This window comes from Phragmites australis, chromosome 3 (genome assembly GCF_958298935.1).
Source record: "Phragmites australis chromosome 3, lpPhrAust1.1, whole genome shotgun sequence".
NCBI classification, from domain to species: Eukaryota; Viridiplantae; Streptophyta; class Magnoliopsida; order Poales; family Poaceae; genus Phragmites; species Phragmites australis.
Genome location: NC_084923.1, coordinates 5867807 through 5882209, shown reverse-complemented (window position 1 = coordinate 5882209; position 14403 = coordinate 5867807). Strand labels below are relative to the sequence as shown.

Below are 14403 nucleotides of genomic sequence, written 5' to 3'. Positions count from 1 at the left end.
ACATTTCCTTCTAACTAGGTTTTTGCCTTTCCTTTTTTGCTTCTGATGTCACATTTGGGCCACCAAAAACAGTCATAAACAGGGTTTTTTTTTTATCCTGTGTATCACCTGCATTCTTTTCCATTTGCTCAAGTCAGACATCAATTCGTTAGTATCACCTGTACTCTTTTCCATGAGCTCAAGTCAGTCCTTATTGATTGAATGATAGTACACTAACATATGTGGAAGGATTATTTCTGGGACATGGCAAATTGCACTTAACATTAAACATCATAATCCAACTGGTATCTCAAAAGCAATCAACGCTATAGATATTTCCAGTGGGGGAAAATGTATCAATTGGAGAACAAGAACGCCAAAGGTGGCACATCCTGTTGGATAAATGCACATTTTCAGATTTAATTTAATTCCTAAATGGATCATGAATAGAAACTGATAAACTAAGAACGTGATATAGCGACAGTACAGCATAGATATGCATGTAAAAAGACTACGTATGTAACACTCGTATATGGTCGCTAACAAGAATATCACAAAACTATACAGCATGTTAAGCATGACTAAATAGAGGCTAATCATAGCATGTGCCCGTTGACAGGGTGAGATGCAAAGACCCCACATGATGGTGATGCAGCAGGCGACAATGAAGAGGACGTAGAAAAGGCAGATCACAATGATATAAAGGAAGCAAACCGTGAGCAGTCACAACAAGCACTTTTTAAAAACCTTATTTGCCCTCACTCGATGTAGGATTTTCAAGAGAGACGGTTTCCGAAGATCTGCTCTTCCATTCGTCAGTGCACGCCGATGTAACAGGATAGAGCATGCTACGTATGTGGTGCAACAAAGAGATGGGGCAAAACCTTAATTGCGTGTATATTTTGAGACGATAGCTGGCATATATATAAAAAAGAATTGCGCGATTGAGGCGCGCCACGATCGAACTCAATTACGTACCACGATCAGATTCTTAACCAATACAATTTCTATCTATGTTTGCTCACACAGCAAAAAGAATAAAACTGTAAAAAAAAAAAAACCACATATGCATAAGCTACTAAACCCGATTTCGATAGACTATTCACACAATTGCCATGCACCCGTGCCCTTCACCATGGCCCGGCAAGACGAGCAAACATATGTTCTCTTAATCCTCTCATCCACACATGCTAAATGGATGAAGGAGACATTTCCTTTTAAGTTAATCTTATTCCACATTCACTAGCAAATTGGAGCTAAAAGATACACACACTGACACACATCTCTATTTTTTTAGGCCTTTAAGATTTATTTAGAATTTTACAAATATAACAGGTCAATCTCATATATTCTAACACATCCTTCCCTCGTGTCACAACTGTGACAAAATCTACAGTACACCAGTTTTTCAATACAATTAACCTGCTGAAAGATTTCAGCAGGGATTTACAACAGAAATAATATTGCGTGAATATATTCAACACACTCAGCCCCGAGCGTAGAAGCATTACATGGAACTGCAGCACTTGCTCTTCGGGATTTCTTGTGCTGGACCTGGGACCAGGACCTTCTTCCCTGCCATTGCTGGGGTAGCACCATTGCTCTTTGGCTCGGACACCATGTTCTTCTTGCTGTGGATTTTGAAGATCTCTGTCAAGACGGTTTGGAAAGCGTTCTCTACGTTCGTTGCCTGGAGTGCAGAAGTCTCCAGGAAGAAGAGGTTTTCCTTTTCAGCAAACTCCTTGGCATCTTCAGTACTCACGGCTCGCTGCTCCTCAAGGTCGCTCTTGTTGCCAACTAGCATTATCACAATGTTCTTGTCAGCATGGGCACGGAGTTCATCTAGCCAGCGAGGTATATGATCAAAGCTCTGGCGCCTGGTGATATCATAGACTAGCAGAGCTCCCAGTGCGCCTCTGTAATACGCGCTTGTCACAGCTCTGTACCTGCAGTATTTGGGCATGAGAGGTTCGGAACAAAGACCATATAACAAGTGATGGAAGGTAGGTGCAAAAATTCACAACACTGAAGATAGGTACTAAAGTTGCCAGATTCTCAGGTCATGGACATAAATCAGGATGCAATGTATGGAATACTTTCCCCGAGAATACATTTCTAGCATCAGGATCTCCAGAAATGATTTCCATACTTCTATTTCTTGTTATTCCATTTCCTCCAATTATACTGGATTGACGGTTGACGAGATATTGGCATGACATATTATAATATATCCACAATAGTTTGACGTACATAACCCAAGAGTAACTATTGAAACTTATTGTCAGCTTTGACCAGGTATTACCCAAAAAGGAAAAAAGAAGAATATGCTCACCATTTTGTGTGCAGCCTCATATAGTTCTCAGTAGTCAGCAACTACTAACCGACAACTAGCCTAGCAAGTATAGATTCTAATAAGCAGGATATTCAAGATTATAAATCAAGCATGTTGTAAGATTTCTTGCCAATAGTAAGAAATTAAGGGTAGACCTCACAGAATCCAATAATTTGTGGCATACATCCTTCCTTTTTTTGGCCTAATCCTGTCTTACAGGCTCGCACTAGTATGACATATATGTTGCGAAATAACTACAGGCCACCTGAACACCTGACAATAGTTGGTGACCAAATCACCAAACAAGAAACCATGCCATACTTTACTAAACAGCAGGACTTCCAGAGCACAATTTCAACGCAGTGTGGTGTTACAACCAATATGACAAGCTTGCCATCACAGAGGTTTCCAACAAATAAATTTTCTTGGAAAGGTGTGATTCTGTGGAACAAATAGTACGGCTTGCAAGCCTATTCATTTGTTGTTCCACAGAATCACCAGAAATTTTAAAGGTATTGTCCATTCATGCATTTAAGACATTCGGGAGTCAGACAGCAGGCGCACAAGGTACACGGTAACTGTGAACAACTCAGTATTCAAATAACACTCTTCCTACTGACTCATGCTCTGCGTGTCAAACAACTTCTATCTATTCAGAAATTAATATCATTCACTATAGCACACCTGCACATGCGCTTAAATGTTAATGGAGTTACTTCCTCAATTACGGCTTCTAAAACTACAGAGTAAGTAGTAGTAGTAGCGAACACAAATGATTGGGTTCGTCCTGCTTCATCAGCCAGACTAACTGATTTGCATAACTTTAGCAAGCACATCACTGTAAGCATAGCATGCCAGATCTAGTCATCTAATTAGCTACATCACATTGTGCTGCACATGTAAGGTAGGTGTAAACACGTTAAAAGGCGACCATTTCCGCTGAGATCCACCGACGTTACCATTTCCGCTGAGATCCACCGTTCCACGCAACGTTTCTGCTATACCTCTAGACCTTGGAGATCTAATCAACAAGCGAACAGATCAAAGCATATGATTGTGAACGTGACTAATGACTAGCGGAGCGGCAAGGAGGGCACAGAGAACTAGAGTCTAGAGCAGAGCGGGGTGGTGGGTGGATGGCGCGGTAGATTGATTCGGGTACCTTTCCTGGCCGGCGGTGTCCCAGATCTGGGCCTTGACACTCCTGTGGTCGATGACGAGGGTGCGGGTCTGGAACTCGACGCCGATGGTGGCCTTGGAGTCGAGGCTGAACTCGTTGCGGGCGAAGCGGGCCAGGACCTGCGACTTGCCCACCGCCGAGTCGCCGATTAGCACCACCTTGAACACGTAGTCCACCTTCTCCCCGCCCCCCGCCATGCCTCGCCGCCGCCGCCGCCGGTGGTGATCTGCTCCACCTTCGGGGTCCGAGAAAGAGAGGAGGCAGCAGCGCTTGTGAGAGGATGCTTACGATTTTTGAAAGCGGGCGAGACGACAGCGGTCTCGCCGTGGTCTGAAGCCACCGACCGAGTTGCGAAGTTGGTGCCAGTAGCCACTATTGGATTTCCTTGGACCTGTAAATGGCGAAACTGCTCCTGAGTTTCCCTTCTCTTTTTTTCGATAAGTCTAAATTACTCTCATCATCCAATTCTATTTAATTTTGTCCTTCAATTAAATACATCCTAAACTGAGGAATGGGTGACTGTATGAACCTAGACGGCTTCCGATCTCGCGATCTTCCTTTCGAATTTGTGGCTTCTCGACAAAATCGAGGCCATATGCATGCTCTCGGTTTTCGATTTTTACTCGCTGAGGAAATCTTCTTGGTATAAAACATAGTGGACATATTTAATGGAGTGAAATGGTAATAGTATAAATTAAGCTGAGAAATCAAGTGGTGGAGAGACTTGGTTTGTATGTGATAAAGTATTGACAATAGTTAATGTGTCTTGAATTTAGTTAGCATGTGTTTGTTGATGTTTGTTTTTGTTCATGTCTAATTTGAGTTGGTGTTGTTTGGAATTAGCGAATTCTTTTTTGTACGAAGAAAAATTACATACACCAAAAGTTTCGGTGTGAATATCTGATGTTCCGGTGTGAGCAGTGTGTTGGAGATCAACGCACTGGAAGGTCCGGTGAATGTGGTCGCTACATTGAAGGGTATCACCGGAGAATTTTTAGTGCTAAAACAGAAATAAAAGCAAACATCGAATGATCCGGTGATAGACTTGAAGAGCGTCAGAGTATTTTTTACAGAGAGGAGATTTTTGGCGCCAAATTTGATTATGTATGTCGGATAGTCCGGTGCTGAGATTATGAACACTGGATAATACATCAGAACTTTTGTTGCAGAAAGATTGCAGAAGAGTGGTGCGATAGATTGGCACACACCGGATTATCCAGTAATAGACATGAGATCACCGAAGACGATCCATCAAAATGGGCATCGAACAAGATAGACACGAAACTGGTCTTCTCTTCTTGTTCTCCTCCTATGTATTGTTCATCTTCCTCTTCTAGATCCTCCCTCTTCCCCTTCTAGAACTTTCTTCTAGCTTCTTCCCAGTGAGGTTGCTAACAACCGGTATCAGGGCCTACCTTTCTGCAACCAATCTAGAGTCCCACAACCAATTCACTCGATTCTAGAAGTCGTTTGGCACCATGGACCCACGGATGAAGCTAATCCTCGATGAACTTCATGGACTTAGAGACCGGTTCAGGGCGATCAAGCAGCGACTCGATAGCATTAAGGTCACGCTAGGCGTCGCGCCCTAACCCCGATGCGAGGTGGCAGGTAGCGAGGTGGGTGTGGTCATTGATGGAAGGATGCACATGTCATTTGTGCCAATGCAGATCATCTCCTATGGATCCATTACTGTCATTGAACCTAATAACCATCCTAAGGCTTCAACGGTCGGCGACGTCGTTCGCAACATCAATGTCGAGGCGTCCACCAACCGTTAGAGGAAATGCCCCGACACTGACGTCGACACTGACATCACCGCACTCCTCAACCTTTGCGACAATCATGGTGGCCTTGTGCTCGACGGCACCAAGCATGAAGCTCCCGCCCTCGTCATTGATGGTGTCGATATGCTCGAAGACAGATTCGAGACGGAATGACTCAAGTGAGCGGTATAGCTCAGTGCATTGCGGTGCAGCAGAGCTCGAAGATGGCCTCGTCCACCACGAAGGAGCGCACCATCGAGCCGTCAAGGACTACCATACTCATGGCGGTGTCGTCAGTCGGGATGAGTACCTCTCTTCCCTGTGCGCTCTTTACCGCTCACCTACCACTACGACCCCACCGTGCCGCGGCCTGGGTAGTGTCGTCCATCTCATTCTACATGTCGTGGCTGGTGGAGGTGGTGAAGGAGCGACCCAGATGAAACGCCATCGAGTCCTTCAAGAAGGTACATCCCAACATGACCTGCAACTGGGGCGCCATCTTCTTCCCCAAGCACTTGTGCGAGTTCTTTGCGTATGTGGCAGCGCGGTTCATGGAGGACGTGAAGCAACACCCCGTGAAGATCCCGCGGTTGTGCACCAACGGCTGGCAAGCGTCATGGAAGAAGTTCCTCATCGGCAAGCACAACGTGAGCAATACGACCGTCGTGGATAGATAGCCTCGTGTGACGCATCGTGTGCGGTGATGCGCCCAGCAACCTCCTCGACGTCCGCCTTATCGCGTTCAACATGAGCATGCTCGTCGCGGGCGCCAAGTACAGTGGCAAGTTCGTGGTTGTGCTCATCGTCACACTGGCCTCGTTCACGATCGTGCTCATCTTCTTAGTCGATGGCTGCGAGACGACACCCAGCACGTGCCTGGCGATCAGTGGCATGCACATCAGCAACGAACACAACGTCGAGAGGAGCTATGCATGCAAGGATGCAGCAGACGTGTGGTGGACAGTGAACATGGATATGCCCACCATTTGTTCAACGAAATGCACCAACGCAGACATCATCGCATTCCTCGATGACATCAAGCAGTGCTACTTCAGCGAGGACCGCATGATCGCTGAGCTGTCGGACGTTCCATGGGATCCGAGCGACGCGACAACAGCTCCTTGGGGGCAAGCCGCACTTCAAGGAGAGGTGATTGTTAGGTGCTTGCTAGCACCTAGCTTGCACTACCCTGGCCGGCTTGTCCACCAGTACAAAAGAGAGGTAGTCCATCAGAATTGGCATCGAACAAGATAGACACAGAACCGGCCTTCTCTTCATGTTCTCCTCATCTGTACTGTCCATCTTCCTCCTCTAGATCCTCCCTCTTCCCCTTCTAGAACCTTCCTCTAGCTTCTTCCCAGTGAGGTTGCTAACATTTGGCTGCAATACTATGAAAAGCAAAATAGTGACAATGCTGTTGTTTATTCCGAAACAACATCTTTAATTCCATTAGAAATTGCTATCAATGCCTAGATCGCATGTTTCAGTAACCAAACAAACTTCAAAACATATGCTGAACGTAGTTCAGGGCCTCGTCAGTAGGACTATGACTGAGGCCATGGCTTAGCGTGAGGCCGCGAGCCAAACGTCCTTCGGTAGAGCCGAGCCGAGCCGAGCCGGCGCCTACTCGCACTTAAATGAGTTTTTTAATAATATTAATTTAGTAGAAAATTATAAAAATATTATACATTTTCGAAAAAATACAAAAAGAATCATGTCGGCCATAGGGAGCGTGTCGGGCATAAAACACCAATTGATTTGCCGACAGGCTACAGTTTTTCAAATTTCTGAAAATACATAATATTTTTGCAATTTTCCATTAAATTAATATTATTTTAAAAAATCCACTTAGTTCACACGTGGACCAAAACGAAACGGTGGCACGTCAGCTAGCCGCCAGGAACGCTCGTGGACGACGTGGAACGAATCTCCACCGCTGAAGTAAAATGGGTTCTCGCAAATCACAAGCTCGCTTCCCTTCTCGCCCGCCTCGTCGACGCCTTCGCAATCGCTTCATCCAGCCAGCCTTATCGGCTTATCCATCATCCAGGCCTAACGAAAGCACCGCCGCAGCTGATGCCGCTCGCCGGCATTGCCCTCGCGCCTCTCCTCATCTCCCCCCTCACGCCTCCCACTCTCCGTAGCGGCGTTGCCACTGCCGCCGCCGCCGGGTTAAGGCCATGCGCTCTACGGCGAGTTCGGTGCTCGGCTACAAAAGTATCGGGTGGAGGCGGGGAGGACGGTGAGCTCTCCCGCGCGACGCTGCTCTGGAGGGCGGCGAAGCTGCCCATCTACTCCGTGGCGCTTGTGCCACTCACCGTGAGTCGTTGCAAGTCCCAGCCTAGCTAATGTGACGTAGTAAACGCAGACAATTGGGATTGTTATGGCAACCAGAGCACAAATTTAAATTTTTCTTCTTCTTCTTTGCACGTCAGAATTGGATGCCTAGAATTTAAGTAGCTTCAGATTGAGGTCTTGTACAGCGCACTATTTAATTATGGTTTACAATTTTGAATTCCTTGCACTTACACATTGCGTATTTGCGGTTGGCTGCAGGTAGGGAGCGCTTCTGCTTATCATCATGCAGGTTTATTCTTTGCCAAACGCTATTTTGTTCTCTTGACAGCAGCAATCCTTGTGATCACTTGGCTCAATCTCAGGTCTTTTTTTTCATGGAAAGATTGTTTCCATTGCAAAATTCTTGAGAAGAAACTTATATTTCACTTCATTGCAGCAATGATGTTTATGATTCAGATACTGGGGCTGATAAGAACAAGAAAGAATCTGTTGTTAACATCATTGGCAGGTACAGTTTGTTTCATATAGCAAATAACATTAGAAATGATATGCATGGTTGGTTTTAAAAGTGAAACATGATGTTATGGTGTAACCTGATATGCAGTAGAGCGGTGACACAAAATGCTGCAAACGTTTCTCTTTTGCTCGGCTTCACGGGACTATTTTGGGCCTTTGCAAAAGCTGGGGACGTCAGATTCATTTTTTTGGTGATATGTGCAATCTTCTGTGGTTATGTTTACCAGGTAATATCTCCTATCCCTCTTTCAAGTAAGTAGTGTATATCTTAATGTTCTTCGTCATTAGTTAGTGTTAGTCCATATACTCACTTGGCTCTTTGTAGTTGACTTTGAATTCTTGTACTCATAGTAGTATTCTAACCATATATCAATATCCAAGTAGCAAGTGTAATCTTCTTATTGCTTTCTTTCTTTCTTTTTTTACTATGTGCATTTTCTAGTGTCCTCCGTTCCGATTAAGTTATCAAGGACTGGGCGAGCCGTTGTGTTTTGCTGCATTTGGTCCATTGGCAACCACAGCATTCTACTTCTCGAACAGCAATATAAATAATTCAAGGTATCCTCTGGAACAGCCAAGTTCCCTAACCATCAACCATTTCAGTACAACCGAATTAAAGACAATAGTATTTCACTTGCAATTCAACGTAAATGGTTTCTCTTGAAATACTGTAATATGCCAGCGGAACGGTGCTTCTCCCTCTCACCAAAACAGTTATAGCTTCATCTGTTCTGGTTGGGTTGACAACTACTTTGATACTCTTCTGCAGCCATTTTCATCAGGTAAAATTCTGACTGACATTAAAGTGTCCAATGTAGTGTTACTTTGATATCTATGAAAAATTTCCTTATAGCAGATGTACCCTGTAGATTGATGGAGATCTTGCAGTTGGAAAGATGTCTCCGCTGGTATATGTTCTATCTTAAGACCAGGTTCTAAGTTTGCTTCAGAAGTTGTGACTTCCATTCTATAACTTTAGTATAACGTGGGTTCTCTATATGTGGATTTGCAAATAGGTGAGAATTGGCACTAAAACAGGAGCGCGAATAGTATCGATTGGGATTATCATCCTTTACATTCTCTTGGCTGCGTTTGGCATATGCAAAACTCTTCCATCAGCTTGCATTGTAAGCTACTGCTGACCGATTATACTGCTCCATGTTAATATATTGATCCCAAATCATAGTTCTTAGCTCAACCATTGCTACGAAAATTTTCCAGGTCCTTGGTGCCCTTACTCTGCCGGTTGGCAAATTGGTTGTGGAGTATGTGCTGAAAAATCACGGGGTAAGTCTCTCTTTTCACTTGCGCTTCTCTGAAAATCATGTGATTTTGCGCTGATGCCTTTTGAGATCACACCTTCAGGACAACGCCAAGATTTTCATGGCGAAGTACTACTGCGTGCGGTTGCACGCGCTGTTTGGGATGGCACTGGCTTCCGGTTTGGTCTTGGCTCGAAACGGTATACTAGTCTGACAGATGAGCAACTTTGAAATCCCTGAGAGGGTCCAGAGCGCCTAGCAGTTTCAGATTGAGTGAATGCACAGCCTTCCACTGCGTTCTGAATCTGATTCAACGATAGAACAACTTGAACGATGAGAATGGGCATACTGCTAAACTGGTGCAGTTTTGCCAAAGAATGGAGAGGGAAGGCCATGAGATCAACTGGGCAGAGACAATCAGGGAAACCCCAAGCACCAGTTTAATATACTGTCGAGGCTCCGGGTCGGATGAGACAAGTTGCGTTGCTGCTAGAATGAACGAAGAGGTTCAGTAACTGTCCAAACAGGACGCCTTGTGTGCTTTGACCTGCTTGGCTTGCTCAGTTATCACTGAAGTCAGTTACCGTTGCACAGGAGGATCAACAGTATGAATTGAATTCCAAGCCAGGACGAGTCGTGTTCTATCATTACTTCTTTGTACCACGTACCAACTGATCATACGATCATGCATATTCGGGGAGATTTCACAGTCTTGTTTTCGCATTTAGCCTTCCTGGGTAGGTCTAGTCAGCTACTGTGCAGAGTTTGTAATTGCAATCCCTTGTTGTTATCTGTTAGTCCATGCAAGTGAGCATTCCCCGTTCCTTAATCACCAGAATGATGTGTAACCAAACATATACAATCACCTTGAAAGAAGACAGCGCTTCAACTACTGCTGCAAGTGCTCCTATACCAGTCAAGCAAGCCTTACCCTGTCACACAGCCGAGGCCATGCTCACATAAAGTGATGCGCAGAAACCACATAACCCGGCAAGAAAAAGAGAAATCCAACCAGGATGGCGATGCGAAGTGGCAAACTGTCAAAGAGAAGAATCAGCTGTCAAGTGATATATTACTGGTACACAACAAATTCAAACAATAAAAATACATCAGGGAATCAATATTTTGACCAAACAATCACAAGTTGCCAGAAGAGAAAGAGAAATATTGACATCTTCTCAACCTATTAGGAAAAATAGAAAAATAGATAACATACACCATCATATTTGCTAAAAGAGATAATATATCGGTGTATTTACAAATCTAAAACTCGTATTCGGTATCTCAAATTCAAAAAAAAAAAAACTTGGAACGATGAACCCAGGTCATATTCGGCACATAAGGTGCTAAATATAGGTAACAGTGTCATATTCGGCATCTCAGATGTCGAAAATTGCCTATATTTTACACCTTAGAGCCGAATACGGCCTAGTCTGCTACGCGGTCACGTCGTGTCTCTGCTTTCGCCACGTAGTGTTTTGGACAACTGAGGTGCCGAATACAGTGGGACCGACCTTTTTTCGGTGTTTAAAGTATCAAATTTAAGTTTTTGGATTTAAGGTGTCAAATATAAATACTAAATTACTGATCTATTATCTATTTTAATAAATACGTTGACATATCCAACCTATTACTTTCCGATGGACTAAAGTAACTATTATCCTGTCATCGATCTTTTGACAGAAATGGACATCTGTGCTTCTCATCTCTTGCTTTTCAATCAACTTGGTATACAGTAAAATTCTCTTAAATAGCTAACCTCATCTCTCATTTTACTACAATAGCTAACTGCCCATACATCGAAAAAAAACATAAATATTAGATACGATAACATCAAATTAAATTTAAGGTACGAAGATATAGATAAACCATAAGAGCACGGCCGAACGAATACGTCTGGAGCGATACTGTAGTTCAATTTCAGATAGGATCGGAAAAAGGAGAAAATTATCTGCCAATTTTACTTCTAATTTTTTTATTTATTTTTATTAGTAAAATAAGTACTATATCCGTAACCGTAACGAGACGCAGAGGCTAGAGGACGAGAATGCATAACAAAAATAGATAAATTATTTAAATTTTAAGAGTTTTTATTAGATAGTAGAGTAGGAGAAGAGATCACATATAGACTTTTATATTAGAGACTTCGGCTAGTGTGCAAAGGGATATCCCAGAGAGTGGTTTGAAGCTTGTAACTCAATATGCTCGTCCCACATTCATCGATCAACCAAAGAAACACCTTTGTTGCAACGTCGACAGCTTGAGACTTGACCACTAATTCACCCCAAGCCAAAGTTTCTAGAAGTAAAAAAGAAGTGGGGAAAGGAGAATTTCTGCTCTTGACAATCACCCACTAGCCATTTCTGACCAAATCACCAGGGAGACAACTGACATTTTCTTCTCTCACTATCCATATTATTATAACCATACCAATAGTAAGAAGCATGAGTGGCCTTCTGAAATTTCTGGAGGAGGAAATCTCACAAAACTATATATGCTTTGATAAAGTTATCGTAAAATTACATATTTAAGTAATAGCTTTAAAAAATACAGATTTAGTATCAATTTTATCGTAAAACTATAGATATTTTAGTAAAATTATCGTAAAACTATAGATATTTTAGTAAAATTATCGTAAAACTATAGATTTAGTGTCGATTTTATCGTAAAACTACAGATTCTAGAGAAGTTGTTTCCAACCCCGTTACTATGATAATCGGGCCCCGCTTGCAGTATCACGGCAGCTAACAGTTTATGAAACAGACCGTTCGGGAGTCCATGTGACTGCAAACGGGGTACATTCGTCAGGTCAACAGGTTTGCGATAGAATCTATAATTTTACAATAAAATCGACACTAAATTTGTAGTTTTGTGAAACTATTACTTAAATTTGTAATTTTATAATTTGCGATAATTTTACTAAAGTATATGTAATTTCATGAGTTTTTGGACGGTCCGTTTCATGAAATGACCACTGTTATGAGATTGCAAGAAGGATCCGGTCGTTATGATAACGGGGTTAGAAATAACTCTTTAGATTCTGGTGTTTTGCGATAAAATCAACGTTAAATTTGTAGTTTTATAAAATTATTGTTTAGATCTACAGTTTTACGATAATCTTATCAAATATCCGTAATTTTACAAAATTAACACTAAATCAATAGTTTTATAAAACTATTATTTAAATCTGTAATTTTACGATAATTTCATTAAGTAACTGTGATTTTACGAAATTTACTCTTTCTAGAGTGGTCATAGTCCGAAGCAAAGGCTACTATAATACTCATGAAAAAACAAACAAAGACCATGATTAACACGAGAAAAGGCGGAAGCAAACGGCGATGTGTCACCAAACATGCTTCATAATTCATATGACCATAATTAGACGAGCCACAGAGTACACAACAAAATAAAACAAGGTCCATATCACACCAGAAATCGAAGCCTAATTGCAATTGCCTACCGACCAAATATATCCTGAACAACAATCCAAATACCAATCACAGAACAAAGAGCAAGTCTAAATATCTAATCACATGCACACCAAGCTTAGATCAGATTGGATTAGCCCTTAGCCCTTTGACCTCACAAGCAGAAACAATGTAAGCGAATGCAAAATGATTTACTGCAAAAATAGCCAACCAATAGACGATGATTCCTTTCGAGGATAATATCATAATCCTAAACTAATTTTACATATGAGGATCTGCCATAAGCTTGTTACAAAAAATTAGCCAAACGTGAGCAATTCATTCGTTGCCAAACGACGCATATGTCCCATATACACCAACAAAATATCAAGGCTGGTAGAACACGCTAGGGGAAAAAAAAAAGAATTTTGAGCTAAGGTTTTGAGTTGGAGCCAACAGAATGTGATTGTATTGCTGCTTGTTTCCTCCTTTCCTCGCCGCCGCCTCGCTAGATCTCTCCTACACCGGCCATATCTACACATCAGCGGCGCGGCGGCGGCATCAGTGGCTTCCGCGTCACGGGTCGCGGACGCGGGGACTGGTGGCGGGCATCGGCACGCCGGGCGACGGCGGCGTCCGCGGCGAGGGCAGACACCCGAACCCGAGCGGCGACGTCGGCACGTGGATAGGCGAGGGCATCCCGCGGAGGCGGCGCATGTAGGCGGAGATGGGCGACTCTGCCGTCATGCAGACCGCCGGTAGCGGCGGGAGCGGGGAGAGCGCCGGCGGAGCAAGAGGCAGGATGGGCGCCAGGCGCGGCGGGGCCAGCGGCGGCGGCCGGATGCGGTGGAGGCGGGAGGGTATCGCCGTCGGCGGTGGAGGAGGCGCCATGATGGGAGGTGGCGCCACGGCAGCCGGGGGCTGGGGCGGGAGGAGGTGGGACGGGGAGCCGGTGAGCTTCTGGACGACGTCGCGGAAGTCGGATTTGTCGATGTTGTAGACCGGGGGCTGGGGAGGCGGGTGGTCGGCGGGGACGGAGGAAGGCGGTGGCGGCGGAGGAGGGGGAGAAGGGCGGGGAGGCGGCGGTGAAGGCGCTCTCATGGAGGAAGCGGAAGCTGAGGAGGCGGAAGACGACTGCTTGGAGATCTTGTAGGAGGCCTTGTTGAGGGACTTGAGTGAGGAGGAGGCGATCGAGGTGGAGGAGGGAGGCGGTGGCGGCGGTGAGAGGTTGGACTTGTCCATGACCATGGCGGATTGGCGGACGAGGGGGGAGAGTGAGGTGGGAGATTGGGATCTGGGGAGTAGACGAGGAGTAGTGAGGAGGCGGATAGACGGATAAGCTCTTCTCTTCTGGGGCAAACCAAAACCAAAAGAGGGGCAGTGGGCAGTGCGGAGATAGCAACAGTATCTAGCTAGGCTAGCACGGTTCAGCTGCCGACTGGTGCTGCTGGCCTGGGCGCCTGGCTGCTCAGCGCTTCAGGGTCCGTTTGGTTGGAAGATAAAGTGAGATGGGATAGGGCCATTCTTGTTTTTAAGGATGGGATGATCCTGTTTTTTGTTTGATTGGTTGGAGAGGATGAGTCTCTTTTTTGTTTGGTTGGAGAGACGAGGACGGATGAGGATGAGAATCATCAACTAATTATATTTTTTAATTTTAAAT

At 44.3% G+C, this 14403-nt stretch overlaps 3 protein-coding genes across 4 annotated transcripts; 1 reads left to right on the top strand and 2 right to left on the bottom strand.

Annotated features, from left to right (window-relative positions):
• Positions 1-1243: 1243 nt before the first annotated feature.
• On the bottom strand, positions 1244-3893 carry LOC133911786 (ras-related protein Rab11D-like). The gene is made up of 2 exons (XM_062354189.1): positions 3474-3893; positions 1244-1925 (listed from the first exon to the last, which is right to left on the bottom strand). The coding sequence occupies exons 1-2, from the start codon at positions 3686-3688 to the stop codon at positions 1487-1489; spliced, it is 654 nt and encodes a 217-aa protein (XP_062210173.1). The 5' UTR covers positions 3689-3893; the 3' UTR covers positions 1244-1486.
• Positions 3894-7231: 3338 nt separating this feature from the next.
• On the top strand, positions 7232-10225 carry LOC133911784 (2-carboxy-1,4-naphthoquinone phytyltransferase, chloroplastic). Of its 2 annotated transcripts, none has more exons than XM_062354188.1 (10): positions 7232-7576; positions 7814-7917; positions 7992-8063; positions 8163-8298; positions 8514-8629; positions 8754-8853; positions 8941-8979; positions 9088-9198; positions 9293-9358; positions 9437-10225. In XM_062354188.1, exons 1-10 carry the CDS (start codon positions 7334-7336, stop codon positions 9545-9547), a joined length of 1098 nt encoding a protein of 365 aa, XP_062210172.1. In that variant the 5' UTR covers positions 7232-7333; the 3' UTR covers positions 9548-10225. The 2 variants fall into 2 exon arrangements, with proteins under 2 accessions (XP_062210172.1, XP_062210171.1); XM_062354187.1 differs by having other exon boundaries at positions 8160-8298.
• Positions 10226-12967: 2742 nt separating this feature from the next.
• Positions 12968-14179, bottom strand: LOC133911783 (vegetative cell wall protein gp1-like). Its single transcript, XM_062354186.1, has one exon. It carries the CDS (start codon positions 13989-13991, stop codon positions 13320-13322), a length of 672 nt encoding a protein of 223 aa, XP_062210170.1. The 5' UTR covers positions 13992-14179; the 3' UTR covers positions 12968-13319.
• Between the last annotated feature and the right edge of the window lie 224 nt (positions 14180-14403).

Bases quoted from the DNA above. Each gene is read 5' to 3' on its own strand.
- LOC133911784 (XM_062354187.1), top strand. From the start codon at position 7,334: ATGCCGCTCGCCGGCATTGCCCTCGCGCCTCTCCTCATCTCCCCCCTC. The intron at 8,064-8,159 runs GTACAGTTTGTT...CCTGATATGCAG, and splicing joins GTTGTTAACATCATTGGCAG to TAGAGCGGTGACACAAAATG. The intron at 8,854-8,940 runs GTAAAATTCTGA...TGTACCCTGTAG, and splicing joins TCTGCAGCCATTTTCATCAG to ATTGATGGAGATCTTGCAGT.
- LOC133911783 (XM_062354186.1), bottom strand. From the start codon at position 13,991: ATGGTCATGGACAAGTCCAACCTCTCACCGCCGCCACCGCCTCCCTCC.
- LOC133911786 (XM_062354189.1), bottom strand. From the start codon at position 3,688: ATGGCGGGGGGCGGGGAGAAGGTGGACTACGTGTTCAAGGTGGTGCTA. The intron at 1,926-3,473 runs GTACCCGAATCA...CAAATACTGCAG, and splicing joins GACACCGCCGGCCAGGAAAG to GTACAGAGCTGTGACAAGCG.